This window comes from Zingiber officinale, chromosome 5A (genome assembly GCF_018446385.1).
Source record: "Zingiber officinale cultivar Zhangliang chromosome 5A, Zo_v1.1, whole genome shotgun sequence".
Taxonomy (NCBI): Eukaryota; Viridiplantae; Streptophyta; class Magnoliopsida; order Zingiberales; family Zingiberaceae; genus Zingiber; species Zingiber officinale.
Window position 1 is genome coordinate 22,230,490 of NC_055994.1, and position 23,602 is coordinate 22,254,091.

A 23,602-nucleotide genomic window follows, 5' to 3' on the forward strand; every position below is an offset into this window, starting at 1 on the left:
TCGTCTTTGATGCCAGTGAATTCCCACGAGGGTTGGTTCGGAGGTCGGAATGTAACCACCCTCGTCTGACAATCAACAGTGACATGATATGCTGACAGCAAATCCATGCCAAGAATAATATCAAACTAGACCATTTTCAGTACTAAAAGATCTACTGTAAATATCATGTTGCCAAAATCGAATGGGCAACTTCTGACCTCCTGGGTGACGTCCAAAGTATCACCGGACGGTAGAGAGACGGTCAGTCGCTGCGGTCTGAAAGTGGGTAATCTACCAATCTCCCTTATAAAGGTATGAGATATAAACGAATGCGAGCTACCAGTATCTATCAGCATATCAGCAGATAAGGCATAAATGAAAATCATACCATGAAAAATGGATCTGTCTGTCCGCTGCGCATCCTCTCTGGTGACCGCATGAATCCGTCCAGTCTCTGGTGGTGGAGGAGGTGGTAGCACTGCCAGCGGCTGCTGCATCTGGGCAGGTGTCGCTCGGAGTATCTTGTCTGTTGGGTCCTACGTCACATCCGAAGACCATTTCGGGTTTTGTATATGTTTTATTTGTATTTGGTATTTGCTGTATTTGGTGTGTTGTTATATTTATTGTTGTGGTTGTTGTATAAAGCCTAGCCGGCTAGCAGTGTGTTGGTTTGTTTTGTATTAGGCTTTCCGTTATCGTTTTTTCGTCATGTTGGTTTTTTTAATACAGCCAAGGGGGTTGTTTATTGTATATATATAACTGCGTAGTTGTGTTTTATTATGTTCCAGCTGAGTGGGCTGAATATAAACTGCATAGTTGTGTATATATTCCAGCTATATGTGGCTGATGTATTTTGTATGTATGTATGCTTCAAATTATCACCGGTATAGAAGAGATGCTGTCGAAATTTTTCGATAAGTACTCCTTTGGGGACGTGACAAATAGTCTCAAAGTTATTCTCTCTCCATTTTGCCAACATTAGAGATACAAAATAGATCAACACAAAGTTACTATAGTGCCTACTCGAAATTGAATTGAAAGCTCATTTCCGAAGATGAATACGGTCGCATAGTCCTCACAGAGATGAGTCATGACTAAACAGCCTTTGGATTTTGGATATTGTTCATATATAAGTATTAAAGCCTACCACGATAGAGATTTGAACTTAATCTCACTTTTCTTCTTTCCTTACTACTTTGTTTCATTAGCTTTTACAAATATATGCAAGTTCGACGGTTGTTGCATGTTTAGGCCTGACACAACCTCAGCAGTTTCTAGAACGTCCAACCTTTATTTCATCATTGTCAATTTCAACATTCCCACTCAGTGAGAATTTCTGCTGCATCATAAATAGATAGACTCAAAATAGAGACATAAAAAAAGAAAACGATTGCCGACCATAATGAACTTTCTCTTGTCAAATCTAATCTGTTATTGCAAACGTATTGCCCATCTTCGGTACTGCAGGTTCACGTGCAGAGGTAGGCTGGGCATTTTTCTTGCTGCTTGGTAAACCAGCATTTCTGTTCCTCCTCGCTTGCCACAAGACAGATGAACCCTTCGATGTCGTCTTCTTCGATATTGTCCTGCCATTGAATATTGGTTCGTTGCACCGGTTTTGCGTCGAATCGAACCCATACTCTCCAGATTCCTTCAACCTCTTTCCGCTGGGAGTCTCCTGTTTTGCAAGATCTTCAATGCATCGAACCTCAGACAGACATCTGAAAGATTTTGATTTCCCCTCGTAAAACCTGGACAGCCCTCTTCTGCAGGTTTGACAGTGTCAATCAACCTCATAAGCTGGAGAAACGAGAGTGACCGAGGACACGGCGGCATGTAAATCAAACACTTCAATATACTCACTTGACTGGGATCTTGGCCTCGAGCGACACCGACAGCGACGACATGTCAAAAGAAGGCAGCGACGATGAGCTCGGAGACGAGTAGGTCGCGTCGTCTGCGAGATCCGACGACAGGATGTCGTTCGAATCGCCGTAAAACGAAGAAGACTCGCTCCTCCGGTCATCGGCATCCTTGACTCCGTGCGAGCAGAAACCGCCGGTATTAACATCCTTATCACCTTCGTCCATTGCAACAACTTAAGCGAAAGAGAAGCAGGAAGAAAAAAAAGGTTAATTAATTTGTTGTTAATTGTTTCGTCTTCTTGTGGATTTTCTAACTTCTTATACTGCGTCGTGCGCCATGCTTCTTGGTCGATCTCTTTTAGACGATTAGAATAACTTGGTCCATCATCCATATCTTCCGCGTTTTTCCGACGATTGTTTTCCTTTTCTTTCGATTTTCAGATCATTCAACCATATATATATTTGTTATTTTTCCTTTTCTTTCAGCATGAACGCCGCAGAATCTGCGATCGTCCGGCCTAATTTTTACAGCTGATTTCGATTTTTCTTTCCTTTTTTCCTATTTTTATTTCTTTCTTTCTATGGAGAAAAATTCCATGATTTTAATTCTTGTGTTTCTCTTCTTGTAATCACAGAAATATTGGGGAAAAAACTCCAAAATTAATATAATGCCATCAATTCTAACAGTTTTTATTAACAAAAAAATAAAGTGGCGAATAATATATAAAAATTAGTTGTTGCCATTATTTATAGGAGAAATCTGCTTTTTATTTAAAAGTCTCCTCGTTTTTGTTGGATTAAACAATGTCTCTCTATACATGATTATTTTCTCTCTATTTGTTCCTTTTGTGAAAATAAGTGGTTGAAAATTTAATGCAATTGTGTCTCGTTGAGCTGAAACAAAGTTGTTCTTATGTTGAATGGTAACACTCAATTTTAACGCAATGAATGAGCAATAAGAATTAAAAGAAAATGATGATAATAATCGTACAACTAATGAGTTACGTTAGAAGAATTGAAAGAAAATTATGATAATGATTTGAATGTAGAAGTTGGTAAAATAATTGAGAAAGAAAGTGAGTTAGAGTAGACTGGTCATGTTTTGGATATATATATGATCCAAGATCTTGGGATAACATTGATAATAAAACAAGAGATCTTTTGGTAGAGAAAGGTCCTATAAGAGAATGTAATTAATCTTAAGTTCCCTGTATACGAGCTTTCGAGACATTTTTAATATTCTTATTACATAAGAAAATTACCAAATGATAAGAATCAAGATAGAAAATGGCTTGTGTACTCGAAAGATAAGAATAAAGTATATTATTTTTGTTGCAAATTGTTTAAATCAACGAACAATAAAAGTTTGCTAGCAAATGAAGGTTTTAATGATTGGAAATGTTTAAGTGACACACTTAGACAATATGAGAATGACATTGAACATATTACCAACATGAGGACTTGAATCGATTTGCAAATTAGTTTGAAAAAGATTGAAATAATTGACAAAGAAATCTAGGTGAAAATTAAGAAAGAGAAAGAACACTGTAAACTTATTTTAGTAAGGATTATTTCTATTGTGAAATGTTTTGCTAAGCATAATTTGGCTTTTTATAGGGATAATGAAAAAAATTACCAAGGCAATAATGATAACTTTTGGGGGCTACTTGAATTACTTGTAGAATTTGGTTTGGTTATGCAAGATCATTTTAAACGCATTCTATGATTTTTGATACGGTGATAATAATGGACCCCTCAAAATTGAGCATCACCTTTGTAAACCTGCCAAACCAAGCTATTAGAGTTTGCTTGAGTACATATTATGTTTTTTTTTTTCAATTTGCAAACCATGCTCCTTTTGATTTCTCCTCCAAAGCCTAGTGGAATTGTTGTGTATATGTCTCTCTAAGTCTCCATGAAGGAAGATATTCTTTACATCAGTTGCTGATATTTCACATCAATTGCTGTAAATTCCAATTGAAATTTATGACCAAGGATAATAGAAGTTTTACTATATCCGTCTTAGTCACGGTGCAAATGTTTTTTGATAGTCTACACCATATGTTTGTGTGTAGCTCTTAGCAACAAACCTTTCTTTGTATCTTTCTAGAGACCAATCTAACTTGAACTTCACAATGAACACCCATTTGCATCCCACTACAAGTTTTTGCTTTTGTGGTAGCTCCACAATTTCTCATGTTTTGTTCTTCTCAAATGCCTCCATCTCTATTTTCATAGTTTCTCTCCACTTCTCATTAAATAAGGCATTAGGAACTGAGATGACATTTAAGAAACTTTTTGTGAGGTACAGAAAATTTGTGAAAAGATATTGATTTGACCAATGAATATTTTAGATGTTAAGTACACTCTCTTATTCCTTTTTAAAGACAATAGGTAAATTAAAATAAAATAAAATAGGAGAAGAAATTAGATTTGTGCATACCACATTTTCATTTTCAGGAGTAGGAGTTGAGTTTTGGACTTGTATAGGATCAAGAAGGATTAAATCTTTTTTTTTTTTTTTACCTTCCTCAATAGAGTTAGATTTCCCTTGGAGATAAGGGTGAGAAACAAATGATTGATTTCCTCAAAAGTGACATCAATAGATATAAAATTTTTGTGTAGATGGATGAAAATACTTGTAGCCTTTCTATGTTTGGCAAATTCACATACCTCATGATGAAAATCAACCTTAACACTATTAAATAAGGAAAGGAACCTTGTCTTTAAAATAGTAAATGAAGGATGACCAAGACGAAAATATTGATGCCAAATGAGATTATTACTTGAAATAGACAAATAAGACTCTGAGAAAGCATGCTTGACTATAGGTACATTGAGATAATAGAGACCACCCTTTCCTTAGCAAGTCTAATCCTATTACCTGAAACTTGATCTTGAAATACATAATGAGAGGGATAAAACAAGGCATTACAATTCATATCACGGGGTAGTTTATGAATAGACAAGAGACTTATGGATAATTTCAAAACATGGTGTACATCTTTGATAGCTAGGATAGCTAGGATGGACTCAATTAAATGTGACCAACACCAGCCACTGTAGTAACAAAACCATCGACAACAATAATTTGCCTATTGATAGGACAAGGTGAATATGTTATAAAATGGGTTGGAGAAAGTGTCATGTGATATGTAGCTCCTAAGTCAATAACCCAAGAGTCTTGTCACTACAACAAAAACCCTCATAGACATCGGTTTTCCACCGGTGTCTATTACATTTTCGACCGATGTCTATGAAGGCAATGTAAAAGGTCTGCCATTTTAGACATCGGGTTAAAACCGGTGTAGTATCACTTAACGACACCGGTGTTCGAATCGGTTATTAACTGGTGTAGTATCACTTAACGACACTGTTTCATCAACAGTGTAAAATCGATGTAATATTATATGCTAATAACACCAGTTTTGGCAGCGGTATACAACCGATGTAATATTAGTTAATAACACCGGTTTTGCAGCGGTGGAAAACCGATGTAATATCAGTATTTTTTAACAGCACAAATTTAATTTCCGAAACAGTGAAAAACCGACAATAACCAAAAAATACACAAATATTCACAAATTACACAAATATTCTTCTTCTTACAGTATCCATAAAATACACAAATATTCACAAATTACATAAATATTTTCTTACAACAGTATCCATAAAATACACAAATATTCTTTTTACAACATCAAAAGATAATAGATATTGTACACATCAAGGTAATATTCACAATTTACATTCCATGCAAATGCATGCATCATCCAAAGTTTTCAACAATCAAATACCTTTCCTACTCAAATGTAATCTAGCATGCATTCAGTCCACTCGAACCGTACTTCATCAATTTCAACTCTGGAGTACTTGAGATTTGTAAACTGTAAAAACACATAAATAATATATTAGTAAATCAAGACAAAAAATCGTAATTGAAAAAGTAGTAAGAGCACCAGGTAACAAGATGAGTAATTGGAATGCTTAAAAAGAGAAACGCACATCAATTATCTCAACCACAAATAAATAGAAAGAAGAATCAATGATGTAAGATACTGATATAGTCCAACACCAGCACAAATTCAAAGAAGAAATTACCTATCTTTGTAAGCTGAAGCCAAATTTGCATGGGCTTCAAGCTTAGTTGGTCTGATATTCACAGCACGTATATAATCCTCAATTGCTTCAGTAACTCTACCAATCTCCTTAAATGCGTTCCCTCTATTGACAAGACCATCAGCAGCAGTCTGCGAAGAACTTCATTGTAACAGGCTATCACTTCTGCATAATTTCCCTGGTGTAATACACGAGAACTATCAATTTCCAACTAGGGGCAAAGACAACAAAGAAGAAGATAGACAAATTATATGACTTTCTTCCATTAAATGAGGCAATATGCAGTAACTCTCAAACTAGCGATGAAAAAGGCAGATATAGTACTCTACCGGTTGCTTGTATATAATAGCCAAGTTGTTGAAGGGCGCAGATATCCCTGTTGTAACTGCTAAAGTTGCCTTATAGAATGATGCAGCAACACTCATCATGTTGTTGCATGAAGAGAAGTTTCATTAAGGAACAAAAATAAACTATCCACATAGTTGTCATCAAACATTTCTAAAGCTTACTAGTCCTTGTATATGTTGCCAAGGCTTGACAATGCTTGTGGATGGATAGGTTGTAAAGTAAGGCATGACTTGGGAAAAATTATTAAAATGAAGTTATTCAACAAGGAAAAAAAACCTAAGAGAATAAAAATATCCAAATTAAAAAGTCACCCTATAGAAGTTGATAGCCTCTTCCACATGTCCAGCGTCTTTGAGAGCATTCCCCTTTTAATGTGCAAGAAAGTCGATCATTAACTAACCTGGCTCACCATCAAGAACGATACCACCACTACAACAAAAATGTTAAAAGACAACACTCCTACGACAACGGTTTTAAGAGAAAGCGTTGCGTTTTTGCTCAAAGACAACGGTTTTTGCCAAAACCGTTGTCTTTGAACTCCCCATTAAATATAAAAGACAACGGTTTTGGGAAAATTGTTGTCATTGAGCGATTTCTTTTTGAATTAACAACACTTTTTACAACGGTTTTCTAAAACGTTGTCTTTAAGCGCTTTTTTGTGGGCTACGACAACAGTTTTAATAAAACCGTTGTCTTTGACTTTATTTGTTTCGTCATTTCCCCTCGCAGTTTTGCTTTCCCTCTCTGCAAAAATCTTTTCGCGCCGTGTTTTCCCCTTAGCATTCCCGAACCCTAAGCCATTTTTCTTTCCTCTCCTCGACTATCTCTTCACGCCATGACACCAAATGGAGCACTTGCGCAAGATCTGCAAGTGCCTCAAAACCCTAGTCAACTTCCTCCTCTACCATTGCGACAGCCTTCTGAAGCATGACCCCAAGCCATGGGATCCTCCCTTCGACCTGTCGCAGCCGAAGCTCGATCCGCCTCTCGTCGTCGCCGTCGCCGCCTTCCTCTCGTCGTCACCATCGCCGAAGCTCAATCCGCCTCTCGCCGTCGCCGTCTTCCTCTTCGTTGTTACTACTCTCTCGTCTCTCTCTTTTTTTCTTATTGCCTGTTGGTTTTGTAGTCGGGAAGAAAGAAGACTAGGGAGCCCAAGGAGGAGAATGTGATGCTTGGGCCAACTATACTGGAGGGGGAGCAAGTGTTCGGTGTTGCCCACATCTTTTCTTCTTTTAATGATACTTTCATTATGAGTCAAACAAGTCCACTTCCTGATCTGTTGGTTTAGAAGGGGAATTAAAGCTTTGATTTTTCTCACCTGTTTTGGGCTTGCAGCATGTTACAGATTTGTCTGGGAGGAAAACACTTGTTCGTATTACAGGTATTAAGTTAATCTATATTTCTTTTTTCTCGCTTTGCATATGGTTGTGAATTCTTTGCTTTAGTTGACATTAGCAAGCAGCATGAACATGTTTGATGGTAATAAAATAGGCTTTTTAGTGGTTGTACTTAATGCTATTAGACTTGATTTTGGTTGGAAAAGAGTGAAAATGCATAAATCTGCATTGAAAATTAGAGCATACACCTATGCACTGCATGCCATACTACATTCGTTGTTTCATGAAATAAGATCAAATATTCAGGTGTACATGCCAAAATAAGACTTGTTATCTTAATATCACATTGTGGTATTATAGGTGGATTAATTGTGATTGGTGTTAATTAAATAGTTGTATCCATGGTTTATCTTCTAGTTCTAGTATTGTTTCTAGACTAGACTTGATGTGTGCATTGAGTAGTATACTAATCTATGCCTTCCAAACACAATGGTTCATACTACATAGAAAACCTATATATATCTATTGTTCAGAATTAAAACTGTGTTTATAAAAGCATGGCATATTTGAAGCTTTATAAAGTTTGTCGATCAACTCTGTGTGTGTGTCAGTGACAATGACTTCACTTTCTTAGGTTCTCCGTGATCTACTTGAGCTTAAGGGTGACAGAGGGTGATAGAGAGCATATACCACTTGAACAAGTTGAATCTGCATCATCCATTGCTTAGCAGTTCTCCACGGGTGGAATGCCTCTCAGAGATATTTCAAGGGAAACACATGAAGCAATTGCAATTGTAATTTGTAATGGACCTATTAGGAGGGAAGTCAAATTCTGGAGAAGGTGGTGAGGTCTGTTTATGGTGAAAAATCATTCTCCAATTTCATTTCATTTCATTTCATTTCATTGGAAGAAGATATTTTAATTAAATTATCAACTATTTTCCAGGATCCCATTTGATGAAGTCCTTTAATTGATGTCATATTGATGGGTATTCTCTAGCACTAGGCCTTGAAAATGGAGATACTGCTACTAGTGCAATTGAACATGTAAAAATATTTATACCCAACCTTAGACCTTTTAACTATGATGATAAAACCTAAACTGATTTGAAAAAGTTTGTTGATTTATCTTCAAAATTATCAATCTGACAGTGCTTTGTCCTATTTATAGCAATATAATTTCAATGGTGAACAATGATGTCTATTTTGTAGTTCAACCGTACAATTTGGTTCTTTTTACACACTTTTTGATTTTGCAGGCGATTTCATACATTAGAACATTGTATGCCTTTACAAATGATACTCTTGCTAAGTATTCTTATGCAACCTCACTTCAAGCTACACTAAGGTATGGAATACCGATTAGTCTAGTGCAAGGCCTTGGTCTTGACTTCACATATGGTCTTACTATATGTTCTTGTGCTTTACAACTTTGGGTTGGGAGGTTCCTGATTTCGAATGGAAAGGCTAATGGTGGAGAAATTATTACAACTTTGTTTGTTGTAATTTTAAGTAGTCTGTAAGTAAGCTTTGTTATGAAACCTACATTCATCTCCAGTATATCTTTTCATTTTCTCTCTAGGATATCTTTTGTTCTCATTAAGTCTGTCATTTTCAGTGGACTTAATCAAGCGGCTATCAATTTCTATTCATTTGAGCAAGGGAGAATTGCTGCTTACAAACTTTTTGAGATGATAAGCTGTTCAAATTCTTCTCTTAATCAGGATGGAAGTACCTTAGCTACAATGCAAGGAAATATTGAGTTCAGGAATATTTACTTCAGCTATCTTTCACGTCCAGAAATTCTCATACTGAGTGGCTTTTACCAAAATATACCTGCTAGAAGAATTGTGACCCTTGTTGGTAGGAATGATTCTAGAAAAAGTAGTATAATTCCTCTTATGGAGCGTTTCTATGATCTTACCTTAGGTTTGTCTTCTTTGACTATGTTTTCCTATCATACACTAATGTATGTTTCATTGATGCTTGACAATTTCGTCTTGATTTCTTGATGCAGGTGAAGTTCTATTGGATGGGGAGATATAAAACATCTGAAGTTGGAATGGTTGAGAAGCCAAATTGGACTAGTTACCCAGGAACCAACTTTGTTAAGTTTGAGCATCAAGGATAATATAGCTTATGGAAGATCTGCTACATCTAATCAGATTGAAGAAGCTGCTAAAACAATTCATGCACATGATTTCATAACTTCTCTTGAAATGGGATACGAAACTCAGGTTGATCTTGCACATGTTTAATTTTGAGCTTGTCTTTTGATCATGTTTAATTTTGGGTTGAGTCTCATTTGATATTCTATTTTGCATTACACTTATTGAACATGATGTAATATAGGTTGGTAGGACTGGTTTATCATTGACTGAAGAACAGAAAATAAAAATCTCAATAGCTCGTGTTGTGCTTTCAAATCCTTCTATTCTTCTACTGGATGAGGTCACAAGTGGACTTGATTTTGAGGCCGAAAAGGTTGTTCAAGAGGCTCTGGATATTCTCATGTTGGGGAGATCCACTATTATAATAGCTAGGTGCCTTAGTCTTATTCTGCTCTATATTTGACTCTGGAAGTTCTTTCAAATTTTTATTTGCAGATACATAACAGTTCTTTCCTTTAAATACACTTGCAAATTTGCTGGATTCTGTTACATTTACATGTCTTTTCTTCAGCCATTTAGTTTGCACTTGATAGTGTTAAAAGTCTATAGGTTCTAAGCATGTTTTGTATTTGTGTGACAGAGATTCCTATTGATCTGTTCCAAGAAGTGAATTGGTTGTTTGTTCAAGTGTGCCTTCTCACATCTGCATAAGGTAAAAATTTGACCCTATATTTCTTCCTTAGTGTGTAATTTTCTTTCTAATGAATCTTTTAGTATTCAATACCTCTCAAACACATACATATCTGTCTGATTCTTTGCTATTTTTCCAAAAGTTAGTTTATAGATGAAAAATTTACTATTTCCAATGTTGGGTATTTACTTTAGGGATCTATTATTTTGCCAACTATAATCTTAGGGTAGTTGTCAAAAAGTCATTATCGTGGTTATAGATAAAAATTGATATAGTATCTGCCTGAAATTTCAATATTAGCAATATCATTGTCTAGAAATGTTTTCTCACTTATACATGACGTATAACATAGATGGTAGAAAAATTGAGCACTCTATGGTAGTTACATTTGAGAAATACTAAGATTATGCTTTATGATGCATTGAATCTCTGGTGTTTTGACTCATGATATCCTAGAAGAGTTAACATTAATTTTTTCTCTTTGTGAGATGCACTTCCTTACATCATTTCATGGATATGCAGGTTTCAAGTTGTTCTTGTATAGTATCAAATGGACTACAAGAAGTTCCTGCAATTCATTAAAGAGAAGAAGAAGAGAATTTTGGATCATAAAGAGACCCCCTTGAAATAGAAGCAGAAGCTTAAAGCTTGGTTGTTTGTTAATTTTCTTATGTAGTTAATTTTTGAAATTTGAAGATAACATTTTCATGGATTGAATGTAGTAAATATTTAGTTTTGTATTGGTGGTTTGTTTATATTAAATAAAGATTGGTTGTTTGTTATTATCATGTTACAACATGAACATTAAAGACAACGGTTAGAAATATTATAAAAAGTAAATAACCACAACGGATTTTTTTTTATAAAATGTGATAAAAGACAACGGTTTTATCTGTTGTAAAACATATTAAAATTATCTACCACAACGGTTTTAAAATTAATCTGTTGTAAAAAGAGTCTATCACAACAGTTTATTTCTGTTGTTGAAATTATCTACCACAACGGCTTTAAAACGTTGTCGTATCCTTCGTAAACAAATTTTGAGCATATAAACAACAACAGATAAAAACCGTTGTCAAATGTCTACAAAGACAACGGTTTCAAAACCGTTGTCGTAGGGCAATACATTCTACAACGCCCTCAGTTACAACGGTTTTTTGACCATACGACAACGGATAATATCCGTTGTCGTTTGCAGTTTTTGTTGTAGTGCACATTTTGACATATTAGACCATTATCAACTTACCAAATTATTGTAAGCTTTAATAAAGGTAGAATCACAGTTGATAGCTTGCTTGTAATGCAGAATTGCCATGTCAAGTTGACTTTGTTCATAATAGATGCCAGCAAGGTTTCCTGCGTCCAGATATCCCCAATGCATAGTTGACATAATAAACTCTCTTCAGAGCATAGTTTGTAGCAAAGTTATCCACAAAATCAAAAAGAGATTAACAGTCCAGTGGAAAAATAGGAGTTATTGAATTACGTAGCATATTCCAGTGAAAGTATTCTGCAATAGCAATGTTATGAAGAACCTGAAATAAATAGAAAATGATTAAGAGTTCACACAAACAAGAACTACACATAGTAAATAAACTTCTCTTCTTTTGTATGCAAGTCAACAACAAATCATCATGTACTTTAAAAATGAGTAAGATATTCGTTAAAATAGAAATAATTAGAGGAAAAAATAGACATGTTTCATATAGCAGCCAATTAATACATTTTGACATGGAGAAACAACATCAAACCCTTAGTTGCAACTCTTAAGGAGACCTAAAGACAAACAGTGTAAAAGTCTTCACACAAAAAGTAGAAGTGTGGATACCAAATATGCAATTTCTTCTTTCATATCAAACCCAACAAAGAATCAGTGGATCACTGTCATCTTTGGGAAGCAATGAGATTTCAATTAAAATAGAACAAATTTGAGGAATTTTATATTCTTGATTTATATAATAACTGGTCAATTGATCTTCGTATGGAGAAGAACCAAGTAAAATATGGTCAGTGTAAAATCCTTATGAGTTGAAGTTGAATTATATTTCAACTAAAATACAGATTAAATCAATGACAAATGATAATCAAAGTGAAGAAATAAACAAGTAGACAATAGGTTCCATTATCACAACAGTTCACAGAACCTAAACATTCTAAAAACACTAAATCTAAGAATTTATTTGTGGTAAAGAATCTAAACTTCCTGCGCATGAAATATAATGAATCTGGAATGCAAATGCTAAACACCCTAGGAGTTGAAGTCTTATGAATGGTTAGGTGCAAGAAAAGGTGAGGAGGGCCCCTTGAGGTTTAATCTTAACAACTTAGCATCTAATATTTGGACGCTAAAGTTAATGCGGGCTGATGACTTTGACTCTGAAATCTACAATATCCACAGTTCACACATGATTACAGTACACTCTTCTTCATAGCAAACAACACAGAGTAGGAAACTACAAGTTCCGTTATGCAAGGTTGACCACAGAGAAAGTTAAAATCCTATTACTCTTACTTGTTGGTCTCACCGCAGAATTACATCCGTCATGCATTTGCTGCAATTTCATAAAAGATATCCTTAGGTCATTAAGCCATGTGCAAGCTCTGTTCATCTTTTCACCATTTTTAAGCCCCAAAATCTTATATATTTTTCATCATAAAGGACTTTTCGTTTTCTCATAGCTTGAATATGTGGTAGCGCTGATCAAGCAATTTCTTAGATTAGGTTCAAATGACATCAATCTATATGACTGAGGTAATCTTGCAATAACTTGAACAGAAATTTGAAATATTCTGTATTTTTTCAAGAGGGATAACTCTAAAAAAGATAATAGCCATTCCATATCAACTATGTGAGTTGAAGTGCTAACTAAGAGAAAAACCACAAAGGTACACAAACTTCCAAAAAAAAAAAAATTGTAAAATGTCAATTCTGATTGACATAAAAAATCATTACCTAGGTCGAGGGCTACAACTTCTTGACCTTCCTCTTGTCTTTGGAACTGCTTCCATAATTTTTCCTTTATGTCTAGAAAATATTAAAAAAAAAGATACATACAACTTATTAGATTTCATGTTAAACAGAAAAGAAACATCACATTGCTTAGTGTTTACATCCATAGAAGATGAGATACATGTCTACAAATTGATGAGATGCAGTTGACCTTAGCAGAAGGCATCATGGAGAGCTATTTGCTGCATAGGAAAAAATAACAAGGCAGAATAAAAAAAATTATCTTATCAATAACTCATAAGATGATTAAATTAAGGCATACCTCTTTAATTGGCTCGATATTCTGGAACAGCTTTTTGAGAACAGATAATGAATGTGCATACTCATGGATATGGTAGAGAATGATTGCCTGTGAAGAACCAAATTAACAAAAATACTAAGAAGAGAGCAATTTATTAACTCATTCACTAATTATGGAAAGAAAAATTTTGACAAAATGCGTTGAACTACATACAATATTCAACATTGTTACTGAAACATCAAACTCTTGGGCATGGACAACTCTACTGCTATTTATAGCAGCACTTTGATGAATTGAAGCACTATTAGCTTTAGACCCTGAAACCATATAGCCTAGGCAGCTATTCTCAGAGTCAATCTAGTCCACAAAAGTATGCGCAAGCTCTTCACTCTGCTCCTATAACCAATATAGTTATTAATCAAAGAGTGCATGTAAAATATCTTTTCAGTTGCAATAACAAAGCTAGTTTAAGAAATCATAGAATATTGACTGAATGAATAAACATAGATTAAATAACTAGAGTTCTAATACATATAACATGCAGTCATAAAACATCCATTTACAATCTAAATGCTAAAACAGAAAAGAAACTTATCATAATAAATCAAGGGGAAGTAAACTTTTAAAAACCTTTTCAACCCAGGAATCTTTATAATCCACAATAAATGGGCTTCTTACTTTTGAAATTAGCTCCATCTGCAATAGTGGCAAAGATAAACAAAATGAATAAATAGCATGCAAACACTATACAAAACACATGCTATTACGAGCATATGAACAAGATGGCTATTGACTTTTTTTCTATATAGATGAGGTAGCAAGCAAACGGTGGGATCGCTCCACATGCTCCTATCATTGCCCGGTTCTCCTCGATCATCGAAATGTTCAGCAACGCGCACGCAGCGTTCTGCTTCGCAGAGGCTGTCCCTGTCCGCAGGGCGTACACTAGCGGCTTGATCGCGCCCGTCGCCGCTATGCGCCTCTTGTTGGCCTCCTCCAGCAAAAGGTTAAGCAGCGCCGTTGCCGCATTCTCTTGCGCAGCCGGATCCGTGCTCGCCCCCGACGCCCCGATCAGCGACCAGAAATCCGACCGGTGCTTCGCCAGGAGCCGGATCCTCGCCGCAGCCTCCCGCTTCGCCTCCACCGACACTGACCTCAGACGCTCCACGCAAGCACGCACCACCGGCTCGACGCCCTCCACCGACACGTACTCTAGGCTCTCCGACGATGTGCTGAGCCCGGATTCCTCGAAACCTTCGACGTTGGATGCCACAACGCTCTGCGGCACCTCAGATATGGAAAAGGAGGCCAGCCTCTGGAGCTCGCCGGAGATGTCGGAGCCAAAGCTGGAGCAGTCAGAGAAGCCCCTGGAGATTTCGAGAAGCTCCTCGTGCTCGGCGCTGGAATTGGCAGAGCGAGAAGGTCCCGCTCCGACGGAGGCAAGCTCCCGTAGCTTGAAATCGACGAGTGAGTCGGTTAGGTTTTCGGAGACAAAAGGACACCCTCTTGTTCTCGACCTTATGCTTCACCAGTAGAGCTGACCCAAATGCACCTTTCCCTATCTGCTCCAAAACCTAATACTGCTCCATTTCACAACCAATCTTCACCCAGGTCATCTATATTAACACGACCCTTTTCTCCTAAGACGCGGTGAAATCAAACCTTTCCTTACCAAATTGCAACCAAACATTCCAAGAAACCCTATGCTATAGACTCATACATCATAAATGAATTTAATGTGCTAACGACAACTAATAAAAGCAGAGATCAAAAATCGACCCGAATGTGGGATTCTTAGCAAATTGAGAAGGGTAACAGTGTTGGGTTTTTCGGGCCGCGAAAACCACTTTTTCGCGTCGCGGAAACCCTGAAACCCCCTAGCCATTGGATCCGTGCGAAGAAAACTTTCGAAAATACGAGTACGAGTTTCAAACTATGATCTACAGTAGATCTACAAAGGAAAAACATTTTATACCTTTGAAGCGTGCCCTCGCAAATCCCGCTCGTCCAACGGTACGCCGGATCTCGAAGTTGTCAACGTAGACAACTCTCTAGTGATATCCACACGAACAAGAAGTGTTCTCTAACACTCAAAGATGGAGAAGAAGAGAACCACAAGTGTGCTAGCACTCTCTAGGGCTCTCGGGTAGGACTGGAAGAAGAAGAAAGGAAAAGAAGAGAACACACTCCTCTAAAATCTCTATGTGACTTTCACTAACCTTTCTTCTTGGATTAGATTCACTCTCCTTTCTTCTTCCTTGCTTGAAACCCACGACCAAGAGAAGAGAAGGAGCAAGAAGAGAGCTTAGGAGGAGGAAGATCACTTGAATGAGAGTTACTCATGCCAAAATGAAACTCTTTTTTCATCTAATTAAGTGGTTTGTAACCTCCATGGGATACCAAGAGTCACAACTCTTGGTAACTCCCATGAGGTGGCACTTCACTTAAGTAACCATAATGATGTGGAGCATCATCATTGGTCCACTTAATGCCAACTCACCAATGAGGTGGCATAAAGTCAAGTCAAACTTGACTCTTCATCTTCCTCTCAAGTCAAGTCAAACTTGACTTAATCTCTTTCATGGTTGATCTAATCCAACCATTTAATTCAAGCCAATTTAATATAATGAATCTAATTCATTTAATTAAATTGATTCAATGAGTCATAATCTAAATTAGACTCATTGAACACATGAATCAACTTGAGTCCAACTCAATTAGCCCAATTAGGATTACTCTTAATCCAATTTGATTTATCAAATGAATCTAATCCTCTTGGTTCATCATATGAACCTAATCTCCATCCACTTGTTCTTTGTGTGTGACCCAATAGGTTCTTGTAACATTGGCAATGCCCCTAAACTCATTTAGAAACATAAGTAATGAGCGGTATCTAGCAATACATCATTACTATCCAATGTTACAGGAATGTTGAGATCCAACATCACCTTGTGACTACTAATTGTGACTCCTCACAATATATGACAAGTGTCCTTCTATCCTAGACATCTAGATTGATCAATGTGAGGCATAGACCGTGTCATCCTCTAATCAATCTAAATCTTGAACTCCAAGTAGACTTACTCAATCAAATGAGCTCAATATCCTATATTGACTCATTTGGGCATGGCCATGCACTTCGTGGTCTCACTCTATCAAGAATATCGATGTCTCTCCCGTCATATAGGAGGGATATATCCCATCTACATCACTCACATCCCTCCGCATACTTTGTTACATACCCAGTAATCGCCTTTATGATCCACCCAATTACGGGTGACGTTTGACGAAACCAAAGTACATAACTCCTTATATAGGAAACCATGGTGACTTCAGGTCTAAGGACTAGTAGTCATACTAATAGCCACATGAGAAAGTATATGACACTCATATAACGATCCATGATACTTTCTCATGGCGGGTCATTAAGTATACATTCTCTAATGCATACCCATGTATCAACATGATATCTCTATATCCATGACTTGTTAGATCAAGTCATCGAGTTGACCTACATGCTAGTCTTATTGCATTAACATTGTCCCTGAATGTTAATACTCGACTAGGAATGATTAAGAGTAGTGTTCCCTATATCATCTCACTATCGGTTCAACTAACCGATTGATATAAGTGAGATCCGTCTACTCAAGGACGTTATTATACTTAGTTTATTTGGCACCAATACAAGTAAGTATAATAACCAAAAACTAAATGCCTTTATTTATATAGAATATGATACAACAAGTCCAAAATACAATCATCAAATGATTGACTCTAGGGCTCTAGCTAACAATCTCCCACTAGCACTAGTGCCAATCAGTGTAGGCTCTAAGCCCAAATGACCTAGTGTGACCATCATGCTTCCTCTGTGCCAAAGCCTTGGTCAAGGGATCTGCGATGTTAGCCTCTGTAGGTACTCTGCAAATCTTCACATCTCCTCTCTCGATGATCTCTCGAATGACATGGAAGCGTCGTAGTATGTGTTTGGTCCGCTGGTGTGAGCGAGGTTCCTTCGCCTGTGCTATAGCTCCATTCTTATCACAATAGAGCTCATTAGGGGTCAGTAATGCTAGGAACCACCCCAAGTTCAGTGATGAACTTGCGAATCTAAACTGCCTCCTTTGCTGCCTCTGATGCATCAATATACTCGGCCTCTGTTGTAGAATCAGCTACTGTGTCCTGCTTCGAACTCTTCCAGCTCACAACACCACCATTAATGCAAAACACGAACCCCGACTGCGATCTATAGTCATCCTGGTCGGTCTGGAAGCTAGCATTACTGTAACCCTTTACAACTAGCTCATCATTGCCTCCATATATCAAGAAATATTCTTTAGTCCTTCTTTAGTGCTTAAGAATATTCTTGACCGCTATCCAGTGACTTTCACCTGTATCTGATTGGTATCTGCTCGTCATGCTCAAAGCATACGAGACATCAGGTAGAGTACATAGCATGGCGTACATGATCGATCCTATGGCTGAGGCATAAGGGATCTGATCCATGCGGGCTCTCTCCTCTCTAGAAGAGGGACCTTGAGTCTTCGAAAGACTCACGCCATGTGACATCGGCAGAAATCCCTTCTTGGAGTTCTGCATGGCAAACCGAAGGAGTACCTTGTCAATGTATGTACTCTGACTTAGGCCAAGCAACATCTTAGATCTATCTCTATAGATCTGAATCCCTAGAATGCGGGATGCCTCACCTAAGTCCTTCATTGAGAAGCAACTCCCTAGCCAGGTCTTGACAGACTGAAGCATAGGGATGTCCTTCCCAATGAGTAATATGTCATCCACATACAATATGAGGAAGACAACTATATCCCCTACAACCTTCTTGTAGACACAAGGCTCATCTTCGTTCTTAATGAAACCAAACTGTTTGATCGCATCATCGAATCGAAGATTCCAACTCCGAGAAGCTTGCATAGTCTGCTAGTATGCATACTCTGCTAGTATGCTGTGGATCTACAAAACCCTCAGGTTGTGTCATGTACACATCCTCGAGTAGATTTCCATTCAGAAACGCGGTTTTGACATTCATCTGCCATATCTCATAGTCATGGTAGGCTGCAATAGTAAGCATGATCCGAATGGACTTAAACATCGCTACTGGAGAAAAGGTTTCATCATAGTCAATACCATGAATCTGCTTGAAACCTTTAGCTACCAAGAGACCCTTATAGATAAGTCCATCCATGTCAGTCTTTCTCTTAAAGACCCACTTACACCCAATGGGTTTTACCCCTTCAGGTGGATCAACCAAAGTCCATACTTGGTTGGTGTACATGGATTTCATTTCGGATCTCATGGCTTCTAGCCATTTCTCGGAATCTGGTCTCATCACAGCTTCTTGATAGGTGGTAGGCTCATCATCTATGAGCACAATGTCATTATGGTCAGACAAGAGAAATGAGTATCTCTCAGGCTGACGACGTACCCTATCAGACCTGCGAAGAGGTATGTCTACTTGAACTGGTTATTGTTCCTCAACTCTTTGTAGAACAGCATCATCCACAACACTTTGTGGTTCCAGTTCAATTTCCATCGAGGCATCAGTGCTATTGTTAGCATCTTGAACTTCTTCAAGATCGAACGCGCTCTCACTAGTCTTTCTAGAAACAAAGTCCCTTTCTAGAAAGACCCCAGTCTTTACCACAACTACCTTGTGCTGACTGGGAATGTAGAAGTAATATCCCTTAGTTTCCTTGGGATATCCAATAAAGTAGCACTTGTCGGATTTGGGTCCTAATTTGTCTGAGACTTGACGTCGAACGTAAGCCTCACAACCCCAAATCCTCATGAAAGACACCTGGGCATCTCTCCCAGTCCATATCCTATATGGTGTCTTTATCACGGCCTTTGATGGAACTCGGTTGAGTATAAAAGTTGCCGTGTCTAGAGCATAGCCCCAAAGGTATGTCGGAAGATCTGTGTGACTCATCATCGATCGTACCATATCTAATAGGGTACGATTCCTCCTTTCGGATACACCATTCCACTGTGGTGTTCTAGGAGGAGTGAGTTGGGATAGAATCCCACACTCAGCTAGGTAGTCACGAAACTCATGGCTAAGGTATTCTCCACCTCGATCGGATCGAAGTATCTTAATACTCTTGCCAAGCTGGTTCTGTACTTCATTCTTGAATTCTTTGAACTTTTCAAAGGATTCAGACTTATGTGTCATCAAGTACACATAACCATATCTACTGAAGTCATCAGTAAATGTGATGAAGTATCTATAACCGCCTCTAGCAGCAACATTGAAAGGGCCACATACATCACTATGTATGAGTCCTAACAAATCAGTTGCTCTCTCGCTATACCCACTAAAGGGAGTCTTGGTCATCTTGCCTCGTAGGCATGACTCGCATATCTCATATGATTCAAAATCAAATGAGTTCAGCAAACCATCCTTAGGGAGCTGGGATAAGCGCTTGTCATTTATATGACCTAAGCGACAGTGCCAGAGATAGGTTTGGTTCAGGTCATTTGACTTGAACCTCTTGGTTTTTATGTTATAGATAGGACTCTCAAGGTCTAGAATATAGAGTCCGTTTATTAGAGGTGCACTACAATAGAACATTTCGTTTAAATAGACGGAACAACATTTATTCTTTATTATAAACGAAAAACCTTTCTTGTCCAAACAAGAAACAGATATAATGTTCTTAGTTAAAGCAGGCAGATAACAACAATCATCTAATTCTAGTACAAGCCCAGAGGGCAGAGATAGATGGTAAGTTCCTATAGCAATAGCAGCAACCCGTGCTCCATTGCCTACTCGTAGGTCTATCTCACCCTTCGTCAATGCCCTGCTATTTCTCAGCGCTTGTACATTAGTACAAATGTGTGAAGCACATCCGGTATCTAATACCCACGATGAAGAAATAGAGAGGTTGACTTCTATAACATGTATACTTGAATTAGAAATCTTATTTCTCTTCTTTGTAAGATCTTCCAGGTATTCTTTGGAGTTCCTCTTCCAGTGCCTTGCTTGTCCTTGATATAGGTGACAAAGATGTTCAACCATATCGTAAGCGCCCATCAACTCATGTTGCTTCTGAAGCTCAGAGTTCATGGTCGCGAGCATAAGACAGGACACATCTAATGCGTCATCTTGATGCTTCTTGTAAGCATCTCGGTTTGCTCGCGTGGCAGTGGCAGGAGGAGCCTCCGGAATGGGCTGCTCCAGAACGTACAGTTTACGTTCTTGGGTGAGAACTATTCTCAGGTTCCTGTACCAGTCCAGGAAATTTGCTCCATTGAGCTTGTCCTTCTTAAGGACATATCGCAGAGAGAAGGTGTTCGTATTCGACGTCATGGTAATCTACAACAGAAATAAATGCAGAAATAAATATCATATTCTTAATCATTTAATTAGGCTTTTAACTAAATGATGCTCCCACTGAATTCTATAATTCATATGGGACAAGATCCACATCATACTAACCCTTGAGTTAGCTTTGGCTAATACGCCCAAAACTTAGTATGATCGGTAGGTAACGATTACCAATTACATCTCTATGCAACTCTTGTTTATAGGATCAATATCCGCATTTATATTAAAACTTGAGTTAGCTTTGGCTAATACGCCCGAGAGTTAATATATATGTGATTTTGACCTATCTTTCCAACCGTTGGAAGAATGCCTATAGTTATACTCGATCCAACCTAGTTAACTAGGAATACTCAATCTAATTGAGTTGTACTCACCCATGCGTTGATAGGCGGGACCAAGATTGTCCCTCCGTACCCTACCAAGATAGTATGTGTTGCTCTGCTTTGGCAGATTCAACAACAACATGCGATCGAGGTAGTGGTAGGTATCACGGCATGGTAGGCATTACGAGTTGACGTGATTTAGATCTAATCTAAACGATGATGCGTATCATATACTCGATAGATTTAATCTAATCGAAGGGTGCATCATGTGCACGACTTAGATCTAATCTAATCGTAAGGCACTAATTAATTACTTAATTAACTAGCATGCATCACATACACACAAAACAATTAATTAAATAATTAATCAAATAATTTTGTGATTATGTCATGACCCTACTACGATCTTCTCAAGCCAATGAGAAGATCGGATGGTCAACCTAAGGTCAATAGCTTCTCAAGCTCCTTCCTTTTGACCACCTTGTGTTGCTCGCGCCTTCCTCGTAACTCCGTCTCGAGTGGATCTTCCACCGCTCCAATTTTGTACATTACAATTTTAGAAACTCGAGTTACATTCGAGTCTAAATCTAATTTACAACAAGAATAAAATAGAAGGCACGACGTGCAGGTCGCGAATCAAAATACAGCACACAAATCACATGACGACACGCAGGCCGTATTATGAATTACAACACAAATCCAATCACATTGGGTCTTTTTAGGCCATGACTATCACAAAATTAATATATAATTCAAAATTATATATTTTCATAATTTTATGTAATTTTTTATAATTTTTACAATTTTATGAGTAAATTTTTCCCGGCGGTCCCGTTTAGCGTTTTCGGGCGCAATCGCGGAACGAATCCCCTTGCGGGGCCAGGGGCAGCGCCCCTACCCGTGATCTAACCATCGCGAGGGTTCCTTTGCGATCTAACAGCGCCTAAGCCCTCTGTCCCAAAAAATTTTGGGGCGAAACTTTGCCCTTTTTGGAAAATTCTTCTCGGTAGTCGAAGCCTACAAGTGCCGAAACACTTGTGCTTCGCTTCTACGAGAAAAATACCCATAAAAACTCTAAAAACCATAAAATTACAGAATATCAGAGAACTGAATTTTTGTCATAAAAACAAAAACTAAACTCGTACAAGCTTCGCACGTGGCTATGATACCACTGTTGGATTTTTCGGACCGCGAAAACCGCTTTTTCGAGTCGCGGAAACCCCGAAACCCCCTAGCCATTGGATCCGTGCGGAGAAAACTTTCGAAAATACAAGTACGAGTTTCAAACTATGATCTACAGTAAATCTACAAAGGAAAAACATTTTATACCTTTGAAGCGTGCCCTCGCAAATCCCGCTCGTCCAACGGTACGCCGGATCTCGAAGTTGTCAACGTAGACAACTCTCTAGTGATATCCACACGAACAAGAAGTGTTCTCTAACACTCAAAGATGGAGAAGAAGAGCACCACAAGTGTGCTAGCACTCTCTAGGGCTCTCGGGTAGGATTGGAAGAAGAAGAAAGGAAAAGAAGAGAACACACTCCTCTAAAATTTCTATGTGACTTTCACTAACCTTTCTTCTTGGATTAGATTCACTCTCCTTTCTTCCTCCTTGCTTGAAACCCACGACCAAGAGAAGAGAAGGAGCAAGAAGAGAGCTTAGGAGGAGGAAGATCACTTGAATGAGAGTTACTTATGCCAAAATGAAACTCTTTTTTCATCTAATTAAGTGGTTTGTAACCTCCATGGGATACCAAGAGTCACAACTCTTGGTAACTCCCATGAGGTGGCACTTCACTTAAGTAACCATGATGATGTGGAGCATCATCATTGGTCCACTTAATGCCAACTCACCAATGAGGTGGCATAAAGTCAAGTCAAACTTGACTCTTCATCTTCCTCTCAAGTCAAGTCAAACTTGACTTAATCTCTCTCATGGTTGATCTAATCCAACCATTTAATTCATGCTAATTTAATATAATGAATCTAATTCATTTAATTAAATTGATTCAATGAGTCATAATCTAAATTAGACTCATTGAACACATGAATCAACTTGAGTCCAACTCAAGTAGCCTAATTAGGATTACTCTTAATCCAATTTGATTTATCAAATGAATCTATTCGTCTTGGTTCATCATATGAACCTAATCTCCATCCACTTGTTCTTTGTGTGTGACCCAATAGGTTCTTGTAATGTTGGCAATGCCCCTAAACTCATTTAGAAACATAAGTAATG

At 37.8% G+C, this 23,602-nt stretch overlaps 1 protein-coding gene and 3 long non-coding RNA genes across 4 annotated transcripts; 1 reads left to right on the plus strand and 3 right to left on the minus strand.

The window, feature by feature from the left end:
• Positions 1 to 1,402: 1,402 nt before the first annotated feature.
• LOC121979474 lies at positions 1,403 to 2,069 on the minus strand. The gene is made up of 2 exons (XM_042531464.1): positions 1,843 to 2,069; positions 1,403 to 1,745 (listed from the first exon to the last, which is right to left on the minus strand). Exons 1-2 carry the CDS (start codon positions 2,067 to 2,069, stop codon positions 1,403 to 1,405), a joined length of 570 nt encoding a protein of 189 aa, XP_042387398.1.
• A 4,384-nt stretch (positions 2,070 to 6,453) lies between these two features.
• LOC121982684 lies at positions 6,454 to 12,041 on the minus strand. The gene is made up of 3 exons (XR_006112184.1): positions 11,697 to 12,041; positions 6,623 to 6,676; positions 6,454 to 6,540 (listed from the first exon to the last, which is right to left on the minus strand). It is a non-coding gene; the product is annotated as an uncharacterized LOC121982684 (long non-coding RNA).
• LOC121982685 lies at positions 9,523 to 10,018 on the plus strand. The gene is made up of 3 exons (XR_006112185.1): positions 9,523 to 9,577; positions 9,666 to 9,885; positions 10,001 to 10,018. It is a non-coding gene; the product is annotated as an uncharacterized LOC121982685 (long non-coding RNA).
• Positions 12,042 to 13,745: 1,704 nt separating the features above from the next.
• LOC121982686 lies at positions 13,746 to 14,408 on the minus strand. Its single transcript, XR_006112186.1, has 3 exons — positions 14,332 to 14,408; positions 13,915 to 14,097; positions 13,746 to 13,809 (listed from the first exon to the last, which is right to left on the minus strand). It is a non-coding gene; the product is annotated as an uncharacterized LOC121982686 (long non-coding RNA).
• Positions 14,409 to 23,602: the final 9,194 nt, after the last annotated feature.

Coding starts and splice junctions, on each gene's coding strand:
- LOC121979474 (XM_042531464.1), bottom strand. CDS start 2,069: ATGGACGAAGGTGATAAGGATGTTAATACCGGCGGTTTCTGCTCGCAC. Junction 1,746..1,842: donor GAGGCCAAGATCCCAGTCAA/GTGAGTATATTG, acceptor TCAAACCTGCAG/AAGAGGGCTGTCCAGGTTTT.